Below are 16,975 nucleotides of genomic sequence, written 5' to 3'. Positions count from 1 at the left end.
TCTAATTCATGCTACAATCAGGCAATATAGTCATTGTGATCCAAGCTTTATGCTGTGAAATTATTTATTTATTGAATTTCCCACCTTGTGAGTCCTTCCTCACCTTTTGGTGGGGAGGAGGGTTCTCATTTTTATGCCCTAAGGAGCCATGAAAAACAGGCATAAGAGTAAAAACTCTAAGGTTTACTTCTGTTCATCTTTCTGGCTTTACATCTTCAGTTTCTGATTGGTCCTTACTTATTTTGATAGTTTTTCAGAGCATTTATAAATACTATTTGCAAATTTTATTCAGCATTTTAAATTATTTTCAGGTAGATGTTCAGTCAAGATGCTTTAGTTTGCCATAATAGTGAAAGTATAAATCTTGTGATTCACAAACAGAGAAAGGAATTTTTTTTAATTCAGCAGTATTATAAAAATTAACTGATTACTGATGACAGAAGGATACTAAAAATGATGTTTTAATTATTCTAAGAAAAAATGTGCAAGGATAAAGTAACTTACCTTTTAATCATAAATATCTGGAGAAAATATCACATGCAAACTGACATAGATTTTTGGAGATGAATCATATTTTTGAAGACAAAAACACTCATTTTATTCTAATTCAATAACCTGTAGTTCCCTAGAAAAGCAGAAGAGTCTGGACTATGATTTGTGACAGGAAAAAAGAAGCATGAAGTATACCTTTATTATTTTTTTTTTGCATTTTTTTTAAATTTTATTTTGTTTTTAAACTTTACATAATTGTATTAGTTTTGCCAAATATCAAAATGAATCCGCCACAAGTATACATGTGTTCCCCATCCTGAACCCTCCTCCCTCCTCCCTCCCCATTCCATCCCTCTGAGTTGTCCCAGTGCACCAGCCCCAAGCATCCAGTATCGTGCATCGAACCTGGACTGGCAACTCGTTTCATACATGATATTTTACATGTTTCAATGCCATTCTCCCAAATCTTCCCACCCTCTCCCTCTCCCACAGAGTCCATAAGACTGTTCTATACATTAGGATTAGTCTTTGAAAGATTCCCTCAGGTAAAGCAGGGAACTGTGAACATATCTTGCATTCTCCTTGTGCACTTTGCTTTTGGTGTCAGCAAGAAGTTTTTGAGCATAAATATTATATGCCATAGACATATAGAAAGAAAATTGAGAGGAAGTGTTGCTTTGCATAATTTTGCTTATGTATTATATACTTTCCTAAAACAATGAGTGCCTGTTATTAACAGATATTTAAATCTGTTGGTTTACAAGGGATTTATAGGATGAATTTTGCTCTAATAGAGTTTATAATCAACTTGAGGAAAGAGGGTTAAAAACATGGTATTGTAATAATTTAGGAAAAAATAAAGGCTAAACTTACGGATCTGGCTTTAAGTGCAATAGAAATGCAGAGAAGGCCAAGTTTTGTGTGAGGTTGACTGGGATAAAGTTTCCTGGAACATGTAAAACTTCATCTGGGGATGTGTGGAGTTTGAGGCAGAATAGGGAAGAGTTTATTCTTACCATCTTCTGCTTGACCACGTTCAATTTACTTTGATTCATGGACCTAACGTTCCAGGTTCCTATGCTATACTGTTCCTTGTAGCTTCAGATTTTACTTTCATCTCCAGACATATCCACAACTGGGAGTTGTTTCTGCTCTGGCCCACCCACTTCATTCTTTCTGGGGCTATTTGTAGTTCTCTTCTGCTCTTCTCCAGTAGCATATTAGACACATTAAGACCTGGGGGACTCATCTTTTGGTGTCATATCTTAGCAACAGTTAGAACCCTGGTATGGAACAACTGATTCAATATTGAGAAAGGAGTATGACAGGGCTATCTGCTATCACCCTGTTTGTTTAACCTATACACTGAGCACATCATGAGAAATGCCAGGCTGGATGAGTTACAAGCTGAAATCAAGATAGGCAGGAGAAACATCAACATCCTCAGATATGCAGATGATACCACTCTAATGGCAGAAAGCGAAGAGGAACTAAAGAGCCTCTTGATGAGGGTGAAGGAAGAGAGTGAAAGAGTCAGCTTAAAACTATTAAAAAAACTAAGTTCATGGCATCCAGCCCTATTACTTCATGGCAAATAAAGGAGAAAAATGTGGAAGTAGTGACAGATTTCCTCTTCTTGGGCTCTGAAATCACTGCAGATGGTGACTGCAGCCATGAAATCAGAAGATATTTGCTTCTTGGCAGGAAAGCGATGACAAACCTAGACAGTGTGTTGAAAAGCAGAGACATTACTCTGCCAACAAACGTCTGTATAGTCAAGGCTATAATCTTCCCAGGGGTCATGTATGGTTTGAGAGCTGGACAATAAAGAAAGTGAAGCACAGAAGAAGTAATGCCTTCAAACTGTGGTGCTGGAGAAGACACTTCAAAGTCCCTTGGACAGCAAGATCAAACCAGTCAGTTTTAAGGGAAATAAACCCTGAATACTAATTGGAAGGACTGATGCTGGGGCTGAAGCTCCAGTATTTTGGTCATCTGACTGGAACAGCTGACTCATTGGAGAAGTCCCTGATGCTGGGAAAGATTGAGGGCAGAGGAGAAGAGGGCGTCAGAGGATGAGATGGCTGGATGGCATCACTGAAGCAATAGACATGAACTTGGGCAAACTTTGGGAGATTGTGGGGGACAGGGAGGCCTGGCGTGTTGCAGTCCATGGGGTCGCAAAGAGTCAGACATGACTAGATGACTGAACAACAACAGGGAAGAGTTTTAACACACTGTAGTATGCTAAGGTGTAGGAATCGGCACAAAGGAAAAATAAGCCCAAATAAATAACCATATTGGAAGAAGAAAGAAATATTGAAAACCAAATTAGGAATACATTGTAATCACATAATAGATATCTTAGAAGTCATGGGAGAATATTTCTCATAGATATTGTGTTATATTGTATTAATTATCTATTATAAACAGTATGAAGCTATTGGAGATTCTTGGGCAAAGTACTGAAATGTTGAAAAGATTAATTAGTAAGTGTGAATCTATTAGTAAGTGTGGATCTATTAGTAAATGTGGTTTTATTAGTAGTAGGATAAACTCAAGTTTGAAACAGAATATATTTTATTAGAGCACAATTATTAGTAGTATGCTTTTTTTTGATTATATAAAAATAGCATATATATTTAATATTAATTTATTTTCTATATAATGTTAATAGAAATATCATTGTGTTTAAATATGCTTTTTGTTGTTTTAGAGGAATTCCGGGGAAGAAATGTGGTACAATCATACTTACAGCAGAGGAATTAAACTGTTGCAGAGTAAGTAAATATTTCTTTGGATTAGACAGTAGTTCCAAAACTTCTTTGAAATGGTATTTCTCAAACTATATTTAAATGATTTTTCTTGAGTAATTTTAGCAAAAATAATTAAAACTAAATTATATAATTCTATGATTCATAAAAATATTATTTTAGGTAGTACTTTAGCTAGAGAGGCTACATTCTATAGTCCAGTTTTAACAGCCTTTTTAATGAATAGAAATTGTTAAAATAAAACCTAATATCATTTTGGGGTGGCATTAATATAAGGAATTGTCAATTGTATTAGTTAAATTTTTGTAAAAATTTGAAGATTTTATATGTGATCCTGAAGAAATATTTCTAGTCAATTGTCTGTAACCATTTTGTGTAACATACTTGTTTTTCTGTATTTCTGACTGAATTAATTCAGTATTTATATGTGGGGTCATATTTTCTTAGCTTGGGAAGCCCACATTTATAGAAATAACCAGCTACCACTCCAACTGAGTGTAATGACAGAGAGTGTATATTTATTAATCTTAGAAAATGACTAGTTTTAGTTGTGATTTGTGGACCTAATCAGCTTTCATACTTCTTGTCTCTGAATTTGTATATGTGTATGATAATCTGTGTTTATGTGATGAAGGATACATGTTCTTTATTGTGACATTAAAATGCTATTTTGACAAAATCTTGATATTATTTTGTATAACTGTGCTAATGAACAAACTATTTTAAGTTCTGTTTTGAAATAGGTGTAACATATCAAGGGCATAGATTGAGAGTATTGCCAGTCTGCATCTTAAACATATTTTGCTTTCAATTCTGTTGTTTAATTTGGAGAAACAGAAAACTATAAAGCTTCCATGCAAATGAAGTGGAATATGTTATTTAGTGATCTAGAGGCATTTTCACCACTCTTTATGAAAATAAAGCTTTAAAACATCTGAAATTTCCTTTCAATATATTTATTAATAATACTAATTATTTTTTACATATTTCCCATACTTAAAAAGTATAGATCTAGAATTTTTTAATTTTTAGGAATCTTGACCTAACTTCACATATGCATCCTACATTCTTATTCTTAGCTAAAGACACTGATAATCAGCATCAGTGAAATAATATAGCTGTGCTAGTAGAGTAGAAGAAACAAGTGTGTTCTAAGCAGTGATCATAGTTAACTTCAGAAGTGAGAATGTGTTTTATTTATTTTTTTAACTTTTTATTTTATATTGAAGTATAGCCAATTAACAATGTTGTGATAGTTTTAGTGGACAGCAAAGAGACTCAGCCATGTATATAAATGTCGCCATTCTCTTCCAGACTTCCCTACCATTCATGCTGCCACATAACGTTGAGCAGAGTTCCCTGTGCTACATAATAGGACCTTGTTGATTTTCTATTTTAAATATAGCAGTGTGTACCTGTTGATCCCAAAATTCCTAAGTGTCCCTTCCCCCCTCCCATCCCCCTAGCAACCATAAGTTAAGTCTGTGAGTCTGTTTCTATTTTGTAGATAAGTTCATTTGTATTATTTCCTTTTAGATTCCACATATGAGGGGTGTCATAGAATGTTTCTCAGTCTGTCTGACTTAGTTCACTTAGCATGACAGTTTCTAAATTCATCCAAGTTTTAAGTATTTTATGGTACTTTAAAAGTATCAGGCATTATCACTTATAATTTGTCATGAAATAATTTTATTTCATATTAGAAATTATCAAATTGACAAGTACTTTCTTGAAAACACATTGCCAGTTGTTAGCTTGAACATATAATGTAGAATCAGGACACCTAAATTTCAGTATGTCTTTCACTATTTGGCTGAGTGAAATGTTTTGGAGCTTTAATTTCTACATTTTTAAACTGCTAAAAGACTTCATACAGGCGCACTTCATTTTATTGTGCTTCACTTTATTGCATAGTGCATATATTGTATTTTTTGCAAATTGAAGGACTGTCATAGACCTGTGGTGAAACAGTCTTTTGGCACCATTTTTCCAGTAGTATTGCTCACTCTCATCTCTGTGTCACATTTTATTAGTTTTTTCAACATATCAAAATTTCTCATTATAACATTTGTTATAGTGATCTGTGATCAGGGGTCTTCAGTGTTGCTATTGTAATTGTTTTTGGGCACCAAGGAATTAATAAAAGTGTCTGTGCTGCCTGCTCCATGAACTGGCCATTCCCCCATCTCTCTCCCTCTTGCCAGGCATCCTTTTTCTCTGAGATACAACAATATAGTAGTTAGTTAATATCCCTGTATCGGACACGACTGAGCGACTTCACTTTCGCTTTTCACTTTCATGCATTGGAGAAGGAAATGGCAACCCACTCCAGTGTTCTTGCCTGGAGAATCCCGGGGATGGAAGAGCCTGGTGGGCTGCCGTCTATGGGGTTGCACGGAGTCAGACATGGCTGAAGCAACTTAGCAGCAGCAGCAGCATGCTCTATTAATGAAACAATAAGGCCTGATTGACAGCATATCTGTTTACAACATGGTTTACTGGATTTTGTAAATTAATTAATTTTAATTGGAGGATAATTACTTTACAATATTATGACAGTTTCTGCCAAACATACAAGTTTCAGCCACGGGTATACATTTGTCTCCCCATCCTGAATCCCTCACCAACCTCCCTCCCCACCCCTATCCCTCCGGGTTGTCCCAGAGCACTGGCTCTGGGTGCGCTGCTTCATGCATCAAACTTGCACTGGTCATCTACTTTACATATGGTAATATAAATGATTCAATGCTATTCTCTCAAATCATCCTACCCTCGCCTTCTCCCACAGAGTCCAGAAGTCTGTTCTTTACATCTGTGTCTCTTTTGCTGCCCTGCATGTCGGATCATCACTACCAAATTTCTAAATTCCATATATATGTGCTAATATACAGTATTTGTCTTTTTCTTTCTGACTTTCTTCACTATGTATAATAGGCTCCAGTTTCATCCACCTGATTAGAACTGACTCAAATGCGTTCCTATTTATAGCTGAGTATTTAAGCCCAGGAGCTTCCCAGGTGGTGCTAGTGATAAAGAACTCGCCTGAAAATGCAGGAGACATAAGAGATCCAGGTTCGATCCCTAGGTTGGGAAGATCCCCTGGAAAAGTGCATAGAAACCCACTCCAGTATTCTTGCCTGGAGAATCCTGTGGACAGAGGAGCCTGCCAGTCTACAGTTCGTTCATAGCATCACACAGAGTTGGACATGACTGAAATGATTTAGCACAGCACAGCACATTTAAGCCCACTGTTGTGACCTATTGCTCAGAAAAAAAAGGTTCCTTTCAAAATAATACTGCTTATGTACAATGCACCTGGCCACACAAGAGTTCTGATGGAGATATATGAGTTTGATGTTATTTTCATGCTTACTAACACACTAATTCTGCAAACCATGGCTCAGGGAGCAAGTTTGACTTTCAATTCCTGTTACTTAAGAAATAATACATTTCATAAAGTTATAGCTTCCACATTCCATAAAGTTATATGAAATAATACATTTCATAAAGTCATAGTGATTCCTCTAATAGATCTGGGCAAAGTCAGTTGAAAATCTTCTAAAAAGGATTCACCATTCTAGATGCCATTAAGAACATTCATAATTCATGGGGAGAGGCCTAGATATCAACATTAACAGGAGTTTGGAAGAAGTTGATTCCAACCCTCATAAGAGGATGACTTTGAGGGGCTTAAGACTTCAGTGGAGGAAGTAACTGATGATATTGTGAAAATGGCAAGAGAATTAGAATAGAAAGTGGAGCCTGAAGATATGACTAAATTGCTGTAATCTCATGATAAGGCTTGAACGGATGACAAGTTGCATCTTATGGATGAGCAAGGAAAGTGGGTTCTTCAGATGGAATCTACTGGTAAAGATGCTGTGAAGGTTATTGAAAGGACAACAAAGGTTGTAGAATATTATATGTACTTAGTTGACAAAGCAGCAGCATGATTTGTGTGGATTGACTTTGGTTTTTAAAGAAGTTCCAACTATGGGGAAAATGCTAGCAAATCGCTTTGCATGCTACAGGGAAATCAATCCTGAAAGGAAGAGTCAATTGATGGGGCAAATTTCATTGTTGTCTTATTCTAAGAAATCGCCACAGCCACCCCAAACTTCAAGAACCATCACCCTGATCAGCAAGCATCCGTCAACATCAAGTCAAGGCCCTCCACCAGCAAAAATATTGTGACTTGCTGAAGACTCAGATGATAGTTAGCATTTTTAGCAATTAAGTATTTTTGAATCAAGGTATGTACATTGTTTCCTTAGACATATGCTACTGAACACTTAGTAGACAAAGTAGTGTGAGCAATAACTTTTATGTGCACTGGGAAAGCAAAAAATTGATGTGACTTGCTTTATTGTGATAGTCACTTTATTGTGGTGGTCTGGAACAGAATCCACAATATCTTCGAGATGTGTATGTATCTCCCGCAGGTGGTTCTTTGCAGAATTAAAAAGGGACTGTATTTCTTTCTTGAGAGAGGAAAAGAGCTGGAGGAATCAGACACCCCAACTTCAGACTATGCTACAAAGATGTAGTCATCAAAACAGTATGGTACTGGGACAGAAATAGACATATAGATCAAGGGAACAGGATAGAGAAAACAGAGACAAACCCCCATACCTGTGCCCAATTAATGTATGAGAAAGGAGGTAAGACTATGCACTATGGGAAAGACAATCTCTTCAACAAATGGTGCTGGGAAAACTGGACACTTACATGTAAAAATATGAAATTAGATCATTCCATACACAAAAATAAGCTCAAAATGGATCAAAGACCTAAATGTGAAACCAAACACTATGGAGTTTTATAGGCAGAACACTCACTGACATAAATTGCAGCAGTATCTTTGTCTGTCTCCCAGAGTAATGGGAAAGAAAACAAAGATAAACAGATGGGACCTACTTACACTCAAAAGCTTTTACACAGCGAAGAAAACAGTAAACAAAATGAAAAGATAACCCACAGATTGGGAGAAAATATTTGCAAATGAAATGACCCACAAGAGATTAGTCTCTAAGATTTACAAATAGCACATGAGGCTTAACATCATCTAAGCAAAGAAGCCAAACAAAAAATGCACAGAAGACCTAGATAGCCAACAGGCAAATGAACAGATGTTCAACCTTGCTAATTATTGGAGAATATAAGTCAAACCTAGAATCAAAATGGATATCTTAAAAAAAATCCACCAACAGTAAGTGCTAGAGAGGGTATTTCAAAAAGGGCACCCTCCCACACAGTTGGTGGCAATGTAAATTGCTACAGCCATTATGGATAACAGTATGGAGATTCCTTAAAAAACTAAATATAGAGCTACCATATAACCCTGCACTTCCATTCCTGGGCATATTTCCACAGAAAAACATTATCTGAAAAGGTACATACACTCCAATGTTCATCGCAAAACTTCTACAATAGCCAAGATGAGGAAACAACCTAAATGGCCATCAATGGAGAAATGGATAGAAAAGATACGGTATATATAAACAATGAAATATCACTCTGCCATTAAAAAAAAATGAAATAATGCCATTTACAGAAACATGATGGATCTAGAGAGTGACATACTGAGTGAAGTCAGTCGGACAGAGAAGGAGAGATATTGTATTAAACCCCTTAGTTGTGGAATCTAAAAAGAAATGATACTAATGAACTTATTTACAACACAGAAACAGACACAGACTTAGAGAACCAACTTATGGTTGCTAGGGGAGAAGGATGGAGGAAAGCAATACTTAGAGAGTTGGAGATCAACATGTGCATACTACTATATTAGAAATGGATATCCAAAAATGTCCTACTGTATTAAAAAAGGGGGGCATATTAGAGAAATGGATAAATTATAAATTTATACAAATGTTTACTTGTAGTGTGGTAATCCTAATTATTTCAACTTAGTATTCCATAGTTCATTTCAAATGCAACTTTTGTGATCAGTTCAGTTCAGTCGCTCAGTTGTGTCCGACTCTTTGCGACCCCATGAATCCCAGCAGGCCAGGCGTCCCTGTCCATCACCAACTCCCGGAGTTCACTCAGACTCACGTCCATCGAGTCAGTGATGCCATCCAGCCATCTCATCCTCTGTCGTCCCCTTCTCCTCCTGCCCCCAATCCCTCCCAGCATCAGAGTCTTTTCCAATGAGTCAACTCTTTGCATGAGGTGGCCAAAGTACTGGAGTTTCAGCTTTAGCATTATTCCTTCCAAAGAAATCCCAGGGCTGATCTTCAGAAAGGACCGGTTGGATCTCCTTTCAGTCCAAGGGACTCTCAAGAGTCTTCTCCAACACCACAGTTCAAAGGCATCAATTCTTTGGCGCTCAGCCTTCTTCACAGTCCAGTTCTCACATCCATACATGACCACAGGAAAAACCATAGCCTTCACTAGACGAACCTTTGTTGGCAAAGTAATATCTCTGCTTTTGAATATGCTATATAGGTTGGTCATAACTTTCCTTCCAAGGAGTAAGCGTCTTTTAATTTCATGGCTGCAGTCACCATCTGCAGTCATTTTGGTGCCCCCCAAAATAAAGTCTGACACTGTTTCCACTGTTTCCCCATCTATTTCCCATGAAGGGATGGGACTGGATGCCATGATCTTCGTTTTCTGAATGTTGAGCTTTAAGCCAACTTTTTCACTCTCCACTTTCACTTTCATCAAGAAGCTTTTGAGTTCCTCTTCACTTTCTGCCATAAGGGTGGTGTCATCTGCATATCTGAGGTTATTGCTATTTCTCCCAGCAATCTTGATTCCAGCTTGTGCTTCTTCCAGCCCAGCGTTTCTCATAGTGTACTCTGCATATAAGTTAAATAAGCAGGGTGACAATATATAGCCTTGACATACTCCTTTTCCTATTTGGAACCAGTCTGTTGTTCCATGTCCAGTTCTAACTTCCTGACCTGCATACAAATCTCTCAAGAGGCAGATCAGGTGGTCTGGTATTCCTGTCTCCTTCAGAATTTTCCACAGTTTATTGTGATCCACACAGTCAAAGGCTTTGGCATAGTCAATAAAGCAGAAATAGATGTTTTTCTGGAATTCTCTTGCTTTTTCCATGATCCAGCAGATGTTGGCAATTTGATCTCTGATTCCTCTGCCTTTTCTAAAACCAACTTGAACATCAGGAAGTTCATGGTTCACATATTGCTGAAGCCTGGCTTGGAGAATTTTGAGCATTACTTTAGTAGCGTGTGAGATGAGTGCAATTGTGCGGTAGTTTGAGCATTCTTTGGCATTGCCTTTCTTTGAGATTGGAATGAAAACTGACCTTTTCCAGTCCTGTGGCCACTGCTGAGTTTTCCAAATTTGCTGGCATATTGAGTGCAGCACTTTCACAGCATCATCTTTCAGGATTTGAAACAGCTCAACTGGAATTCTATCACCTCCACTAGCTTTGTTTATAGTGATGCTTTCTAAGGCCCACTTGACTTCACATTCCAGGATGTCTGGCTCTAGGTCAGTGATCACAAATTCTAGGATAGATATTAATTTTGAAGTCATATTGGAAATGTTTCCTCACTCAGTATTTTTAAATAGCTTCAAATCGTCCACAAATAGTATTTTTCATTCTGATTGATTTAACAATATTCACAAAATGTATAATATGCTATTCTGTGGTAAGGAAGCTTGTAATAGAATGGCAAGAAAAATAGCAATAAGCAACCTCTGTCCTTTTATTCAACACACATGTATTTTTTGAAAACAATGTACATTAATCAGATGATTCTGTAGGCAAATACTGATTCTACCATGGAGAATCTAATTTATATTGGGTGGAGGTAACCAAGACTCTGAGAAAATTCATTTTTAGCTTCAGTTCAGTTCAGTTCAGTCGCTCAGTCATATCCAACTCTTTGCGACCCCATGAATTGCAGCACACCAGGCCTCCCTGTCCATCACCAACTCCCAGAGTTCATGCAAACTCACATCCTTCGAGTCGGTGATGCCATCCAGCCATCTCATCTTCTGTCGTCCCCTTCTCCTCCTGCCCCCAGTCCCTCCCAACATCAGAGTCTTTTCCAATGAGTCAACTCTTTACATGAGGAGCCCCAAGTCATGATAAAGATTTCCAGCAGGACACGCAACTTATATGGGGCCTAAAGAGGGAAAGAGTGTATCTGGTGTGTTTCCGCAAGGGGAAATGACTGAAATAAAACTTTGTCAGATGAATATGAAAAAGGTTGCTCAGAGTTTTTTTGATGTTGGGCTTTTGTAGACTATGTTAAAGATTCTGTGCTTATTCAAAGGAAAGACTTGAATAATTTAAAGTTATGAACAAAATTATGTATTTGATGTTTTAAGTCTATTATTCTCCCTGCTGAATGGAGAATCGATTGGATAGGTCCAAGAGCAGAAGAGGGAGAAGTGAACAAATGCCACTGTGCATATCCAGGTGACTGAAGATTTGATAAATGTTTTAGAGATAGCATCTTGCAACTTGGAGATGAACTAGGTAAGAGGTCAGGAAAGGGAATAGGCAAGGACAACTTCCTTGAGCACTTTGGGTAGATGACGAGTCACTCATTGAATCTGGAAAAATTACAGAACAAGTTTGGTTTGAACTTGTTAGAAATGTGAAACATTTAAGTGCATTTCTCCATTAGGAAGTTTGTTACATTAGCATGGAGTATTAAAGAAAGTCTTAAAATTCTCTCAGGGTGCTTTAAGCATAAGAGTTTTTAAAAATGTAATGATGTTCTTGTATTTCTAAAAGTAAGTGAATGCTTGTGTTTTCCCCAGAAATTAGATTTCTTTTGTGTTTGATATAGATGGAATCTCTCCTGTTATTATCCTGAGTAATTACAAAAATATTTTCCACAAGTTTATATTATTTGGTGCATTGAAAGCAATATTTTATTTTGAGTTATTCATTTTCCAAACCTTATGAAATATAATTTGAAAAACGACAATTTGGTATTACATTTACCAATGTTCGGGCTTCCCAATTGGTGCTAGTGGTAAAGAAACCGCCTGCCAGTTCAAGAGATATAAGAGACATGGGTTGGATCCCTTGGTTGGGGAGATCACCTGGAGAAGGAAATGTCAACCCACTCCAATATTCTTGCTTGGAGAATCCCATGGACAGAGGAGCCTGGTGGGCTACGGTCCATGGGGTTGCAAAGAGTTGGACGTGACTGAAGTGACTTAACATGCATGCACACGTTAACAGTGATCATATGAAAATTCATTTTACTCTTTGAAGTGTAATTCACCATCCATTTGAAATATACACAGTTCAGAATTCTACTGTGTATTTTAAGTGCATCATAATATTTTTTTTGGTAATTTATGTTTTGTTTTAGGTGCTTTGGAAGAATGTCTTAGAGGAGTCATTTATTTCTGTGGCAAGACTAATGTCTTTGTCCCATGTTCTTGGAAAACCACTCTCTCCTAAGGGCGTTTTAATATATGTGAAGATGAGAGGGAAAGAAAAGAAACAGAAAAGTAAAACCAGTCCTTCCTTTTCAATTTGCCTTGATTTTATTGTTTTATTTTCAGGGTGACTCTGTCACTACTTCCTTAAAAGAAATTTTTGATTTTTTAACCTCAAATTGATCATGGTTGCAAAGTTTGAGTTGATGGTGATATCCATATTTTTATTTTCTCTGTTCTTTCAGTTTTCTTTAAAATATTTATTGTTACTATGCCAGCTTAGGCATGTATTTCCTGCTCTATTATGGGTGTTCAACTCTTAAAGTGGAACTTCTATATGACTTCTATATGTTAAATAACAAAGTAAAATAATACCCCCCAATGCTTTTGAAATCCAGAAACCTGGAGTTATAAACTTCTCTGAAACCATCTCTTCATTCCCAGACTCTAGCCTAAGCATTCCTTGAGAAATGTTTGCTGAGTTAGTATATGAATGGATTAATCAATGAAAAAGACAGATAGCATCACCTCTTGAATGGAGTTCTGGAATTGCTAAAAGAAAATAAGGAGAATTAGGTGGATGCTTAGTAAGTTTTATTAACACTGCAAAATGAAGCAGTGAATGAGAGAGTGCCTTTTTAATATTTATCAACATTTTCACCAAGCAGTATTTTAAAATGTGACCTCTTGATTTAATATGAATTACTTTGACTCTTTCATCTTCAAAAATTAACATCTGCTTTCAGTTAAAGAAAAACAAATCCAGAATACTGATTTTAATTTTTAAATTACTATATAATTTATACCTTTTAAATATGTTTATCATCATTGAATAATGTTTAACTTCCTTGATTTATGATACCTCACCTTGTTTAAGTTAGTTATGAGGATTATAAGTGCTTGAGTATATAAATGGATAAAAATATTTGGTTTTATATAATAATTAGCATAGAAATAAGTGATTTAAATTGGGGGTGAAATGAAAGTGCTTAACTAAAAGCCCAATATAATACAAATTATTTTTAAATGTACCTATGGAGAAATTGTGGTGCACTTTTGCTTAATTAAGAAGGAACCTTATCCCCCATTTAGATAGCAAACTATGTTGTCAGTCTGGATCTATCTTATGCTTCATCTAATCATCTGATACATCTCAATATCTAATACATGGTAGATAATAGTAGATGCTTAACAAATATTTCCTGAGGAAATTAAAAAAAACAAAAACAAAAACACTTCTAAAAATGTGTACCTGAATAACTGAAGATGTGACTAGAGATCTTATAATATTGGCTACACAGAGTTATCTAGCTTACTAGCAATTTTCCAGGGCAGGAAAGGTTAAAGGGTTTTAATAAATAATAATTCTGTGACTAGAACAAGAACTTCCAAGAGTCAATTTTTTAGTCTTATAGTCCCTTAAAACATAATTTGATGTTTTCTGGAATTTTCCCACATTTGGCCATTTGTATGAAAATGGAAAATTTGTTTGCTTGTCAGGTCTTGCTGTGATCTGCAGTTTCTAGTTACTTATAACCCAGGTTTTGAGCTTTTATATTAATTTTGTTTGTAGGATGCTGTTCTAATGCAATTTTGTGCAAATAAATTGGACAAGAAGGACTTCTTTGGAAAATCAGATCCTTTTCTTGTATTTTATCGAAGTAATGAAGATGGCAGGTAGATTTATCTTTTATGCATTTTAAGTCTATGATAAGTATGCTATTTAAATTATCATTTTTTCTAGAGAAGCTTATTAAATTGATAAACAGTACAATATTTTGGTATTCACAAGATTTATAGGATTTTTTTCATTTCAATAACAATGTATAACTTTATAAGCATTTTATATGTTTTGTTTGATATTTATAATGAATGGTTTTCAGCTTCATAGAAATATTTCCTCTTCTATTGCATTAATAGTATGGAAGCTTTATTTTTTTGTAGAAATCTGAAATGCTGAAACTAATGTATTTTGTTAATAGAACTGAACTCAAGCAGGTTTATTGGAGAGGAACATGGATTTTTATTGGTTGCTTTTTATACTACATGGTTTTTTCAATAATATATGGCATTCAAGAAAATTTGTCATTTTATTCAAGTAATTTGAATATTTTACCAGTTATGATTAGACTGGTTTCTATGTGATTTGAAAATATATTATAATTTATTTTAATTTTTTATTGCAGTATTGTTGATATGTAATATTATATGTTACAGGTGTGCGAAATAATGATTCACAATTTTTAAAGGTTGCACTTCATTTATAATTATTATAAAATATTGGCTGTATTCCCTGCGTTGTACAACATATCCTTGTAGCTTATTTTATATGAAATAGTTTGTACCTGTTAATCCCTTCCAGTATTTCTCCTCCTATGTCCTATCTCCTCACTGATAACCACTAGTTTGTGCTCTGTATCTGTGAGATATTTTGTACCTGTATCTGTGTTTCTTTTTGTTATGTTCACTAGTTTGTTGTATTTTTTAAATTCCCCATATATGTGACATCATATTATAGTATTTGTCTTTTTCTGTCTGACTTACTTCACTTAGCATAATACCCTCCAAGTCTATCTATGTTGTTGCAAATGGCAAAGTTTTATTTCTTTTTTCATAACTGAGTGGTATTCCGTTGTATAGAGTTTAATTTAATACATATGACTTTACCATGAAATACATTTTTATTAGTTTCTGTGATTCTTACTGTATTTTCAATATTGAGGAGAAAGTTTAATTGTTAAAATTATGAGCTAAAAAAGGTCCTACTGCCTAGGTGTAAACTGTGACCCTGCTACTTAATAGTTATGGGACCATAGGCAAGTTTTAAAACTCATGTGGGGCTCATTTTCCTCATGTGTAAAATGGGTTAATAATCATAGTTACCTCCCAGGGCTGTTGAGAGTATTAAATGCATTACTACAGAAAAATCATTTAGAGCTTACTTAACATAAAAATTATGTTAGCTGTTATTATTATTTTATTATCTTATGGTATAATATTTCCTATTTTCCTTAACTATGCATAATAAAGTAGTAGCTAAAAAGAAAATGTCATTGGGAGATTAAAATGAGAGGAATTGGCTGTTTAAAAAAAAAGGTAACCTTCTATACTTATAAATGAAATTATACATGTTAATGTTATGTAATGAGTAAAAATAGTACATAAAAATAGAAATTTGCTATTTAAAGTGAATATACAAAAATATAAAATGATGCTTTACAGAGTGTAGAATTTTTGTTGATGCAATCACTGGGCAACTATTGATTATTTTTGTTATGGTATCATATTGTTAGATTTTGCATGCTTCTTTTGTATTTCAGTGGTAAAAATGTTAGAGTAGCATTTACATCTGAACACTAATTTTACCCATGTGAAAAATATTGGACAGTGAAGAAAATAATCATATTTTTCAGTTTTTTGCAGAGTTAAAAATAAAAAACTAAAAAATCATTCAAAATTTCTTGAATAACAAAGAATAAAGTTCATGTTTACTCCTGTCTGAACAACCTATTTCCTGAATTTTCTCTTTTATTCTTACTTCTTTACTTACAAAGATTAGTTGCACAATTATAGAGTTTCAGTTGGCCACACATATAATGCCACTGGTAAGAGAATATTACAAAATTTTATTATGCTTGTAAAAATGGTATTAACTTATTTATTAAATAAAATATGGATATTGAGTACAACTAATATAAAAATCTAAAATCATTTAAAAACAACTCAATGTATTTTAATACAGGTTATTCAATAAAAATATTTTTCTTATAACTCTATTTGTAATAAATACATACACACACTTATATGTATATAGCTGTACTCCTGAATACTAGAACTGCAGCAGACTCCTGTCAGAGTTCTCACTAGTGACACTAGTGCTGGAATTATTAGTGAGTTTTTGTTGTCTATATAGCGTATAAGTTCAGTTCAGTTCTGTCACTCAGTCGTGTCTGACTCTTTGTGACCCCATGAATCGCAGCATGCCAGGCCTCCCTGTCCATCACCAGCTCCAGGGGTTCACTCAGACTCACGTCCATCGAGTCAGTAATGCCATCCAGCCATCTCATCCTCTGTCGTCCCCTTCTCCTCCTGCCCCCAAACCCTCCTAGCAACAGGGTCTTTTCCAATGAGTCAGCTCTTCACATCAGGTGGCCAAAATACTGGAGTTTCAGGTTCAACATCAGTCCTTCCAATGAACACCCAGGACTGATCTCCTTTAGAACGGACTGGTTGGATCTCCTTGCAGTCAAGGGACTCTCAAGAGTCTTCTCCAACACCACAGTTCAAAACATCAATTCTTCAGTGCTCAGCTTTCTTCACAGTCC

General features: G+C 35.4%; 1 protein-coding gene across 1 annotated transcript in view; it reads left to right on the top strand.

The window, feature by feature from the left end:
• CPNE8 (copine 8) overlaps positions 1 to 16,975 on the top strand; it is a 294,507-nt gene that overhangs the window by 122,742 nt on the left and 154,790 nt on the right. Inside the window, exons 9-10 of the mRNA XM_055580543.1 lie at positions 3,209 to 3,272; positions 14,224 to 14,327. Coding sequence (XP_055436518.1) covers positions 3,209 to 3,272; positions 14,224 to 14,327 — 168 coding nt within the window. The remainder of the gene's footprint in view (positions 1 to 3,208; positions 3,273 to 14,223; positions 14,328 to 16,975) is intronic.

Source organism: Bubalus kerabau, chromosome 1 (assembly GCF_029407905.1).
Source record: "Bubalus kerabau isolate K-KA32 ecotype Philippines breed swamp buffalo chromosome 1, PCC_UOA_SB_1v2, whole genome shotgun sequence".
Classification (NCBI taxonomy): Eukaryota; Metazoa; Chordata; class Mammalia; order Artiodactyla; family Bovidae; genus Bubalus; species Bubalus kerabau.
This window is presented reverse-complemented; position numbering and strand designations above follow the sequence as displayed.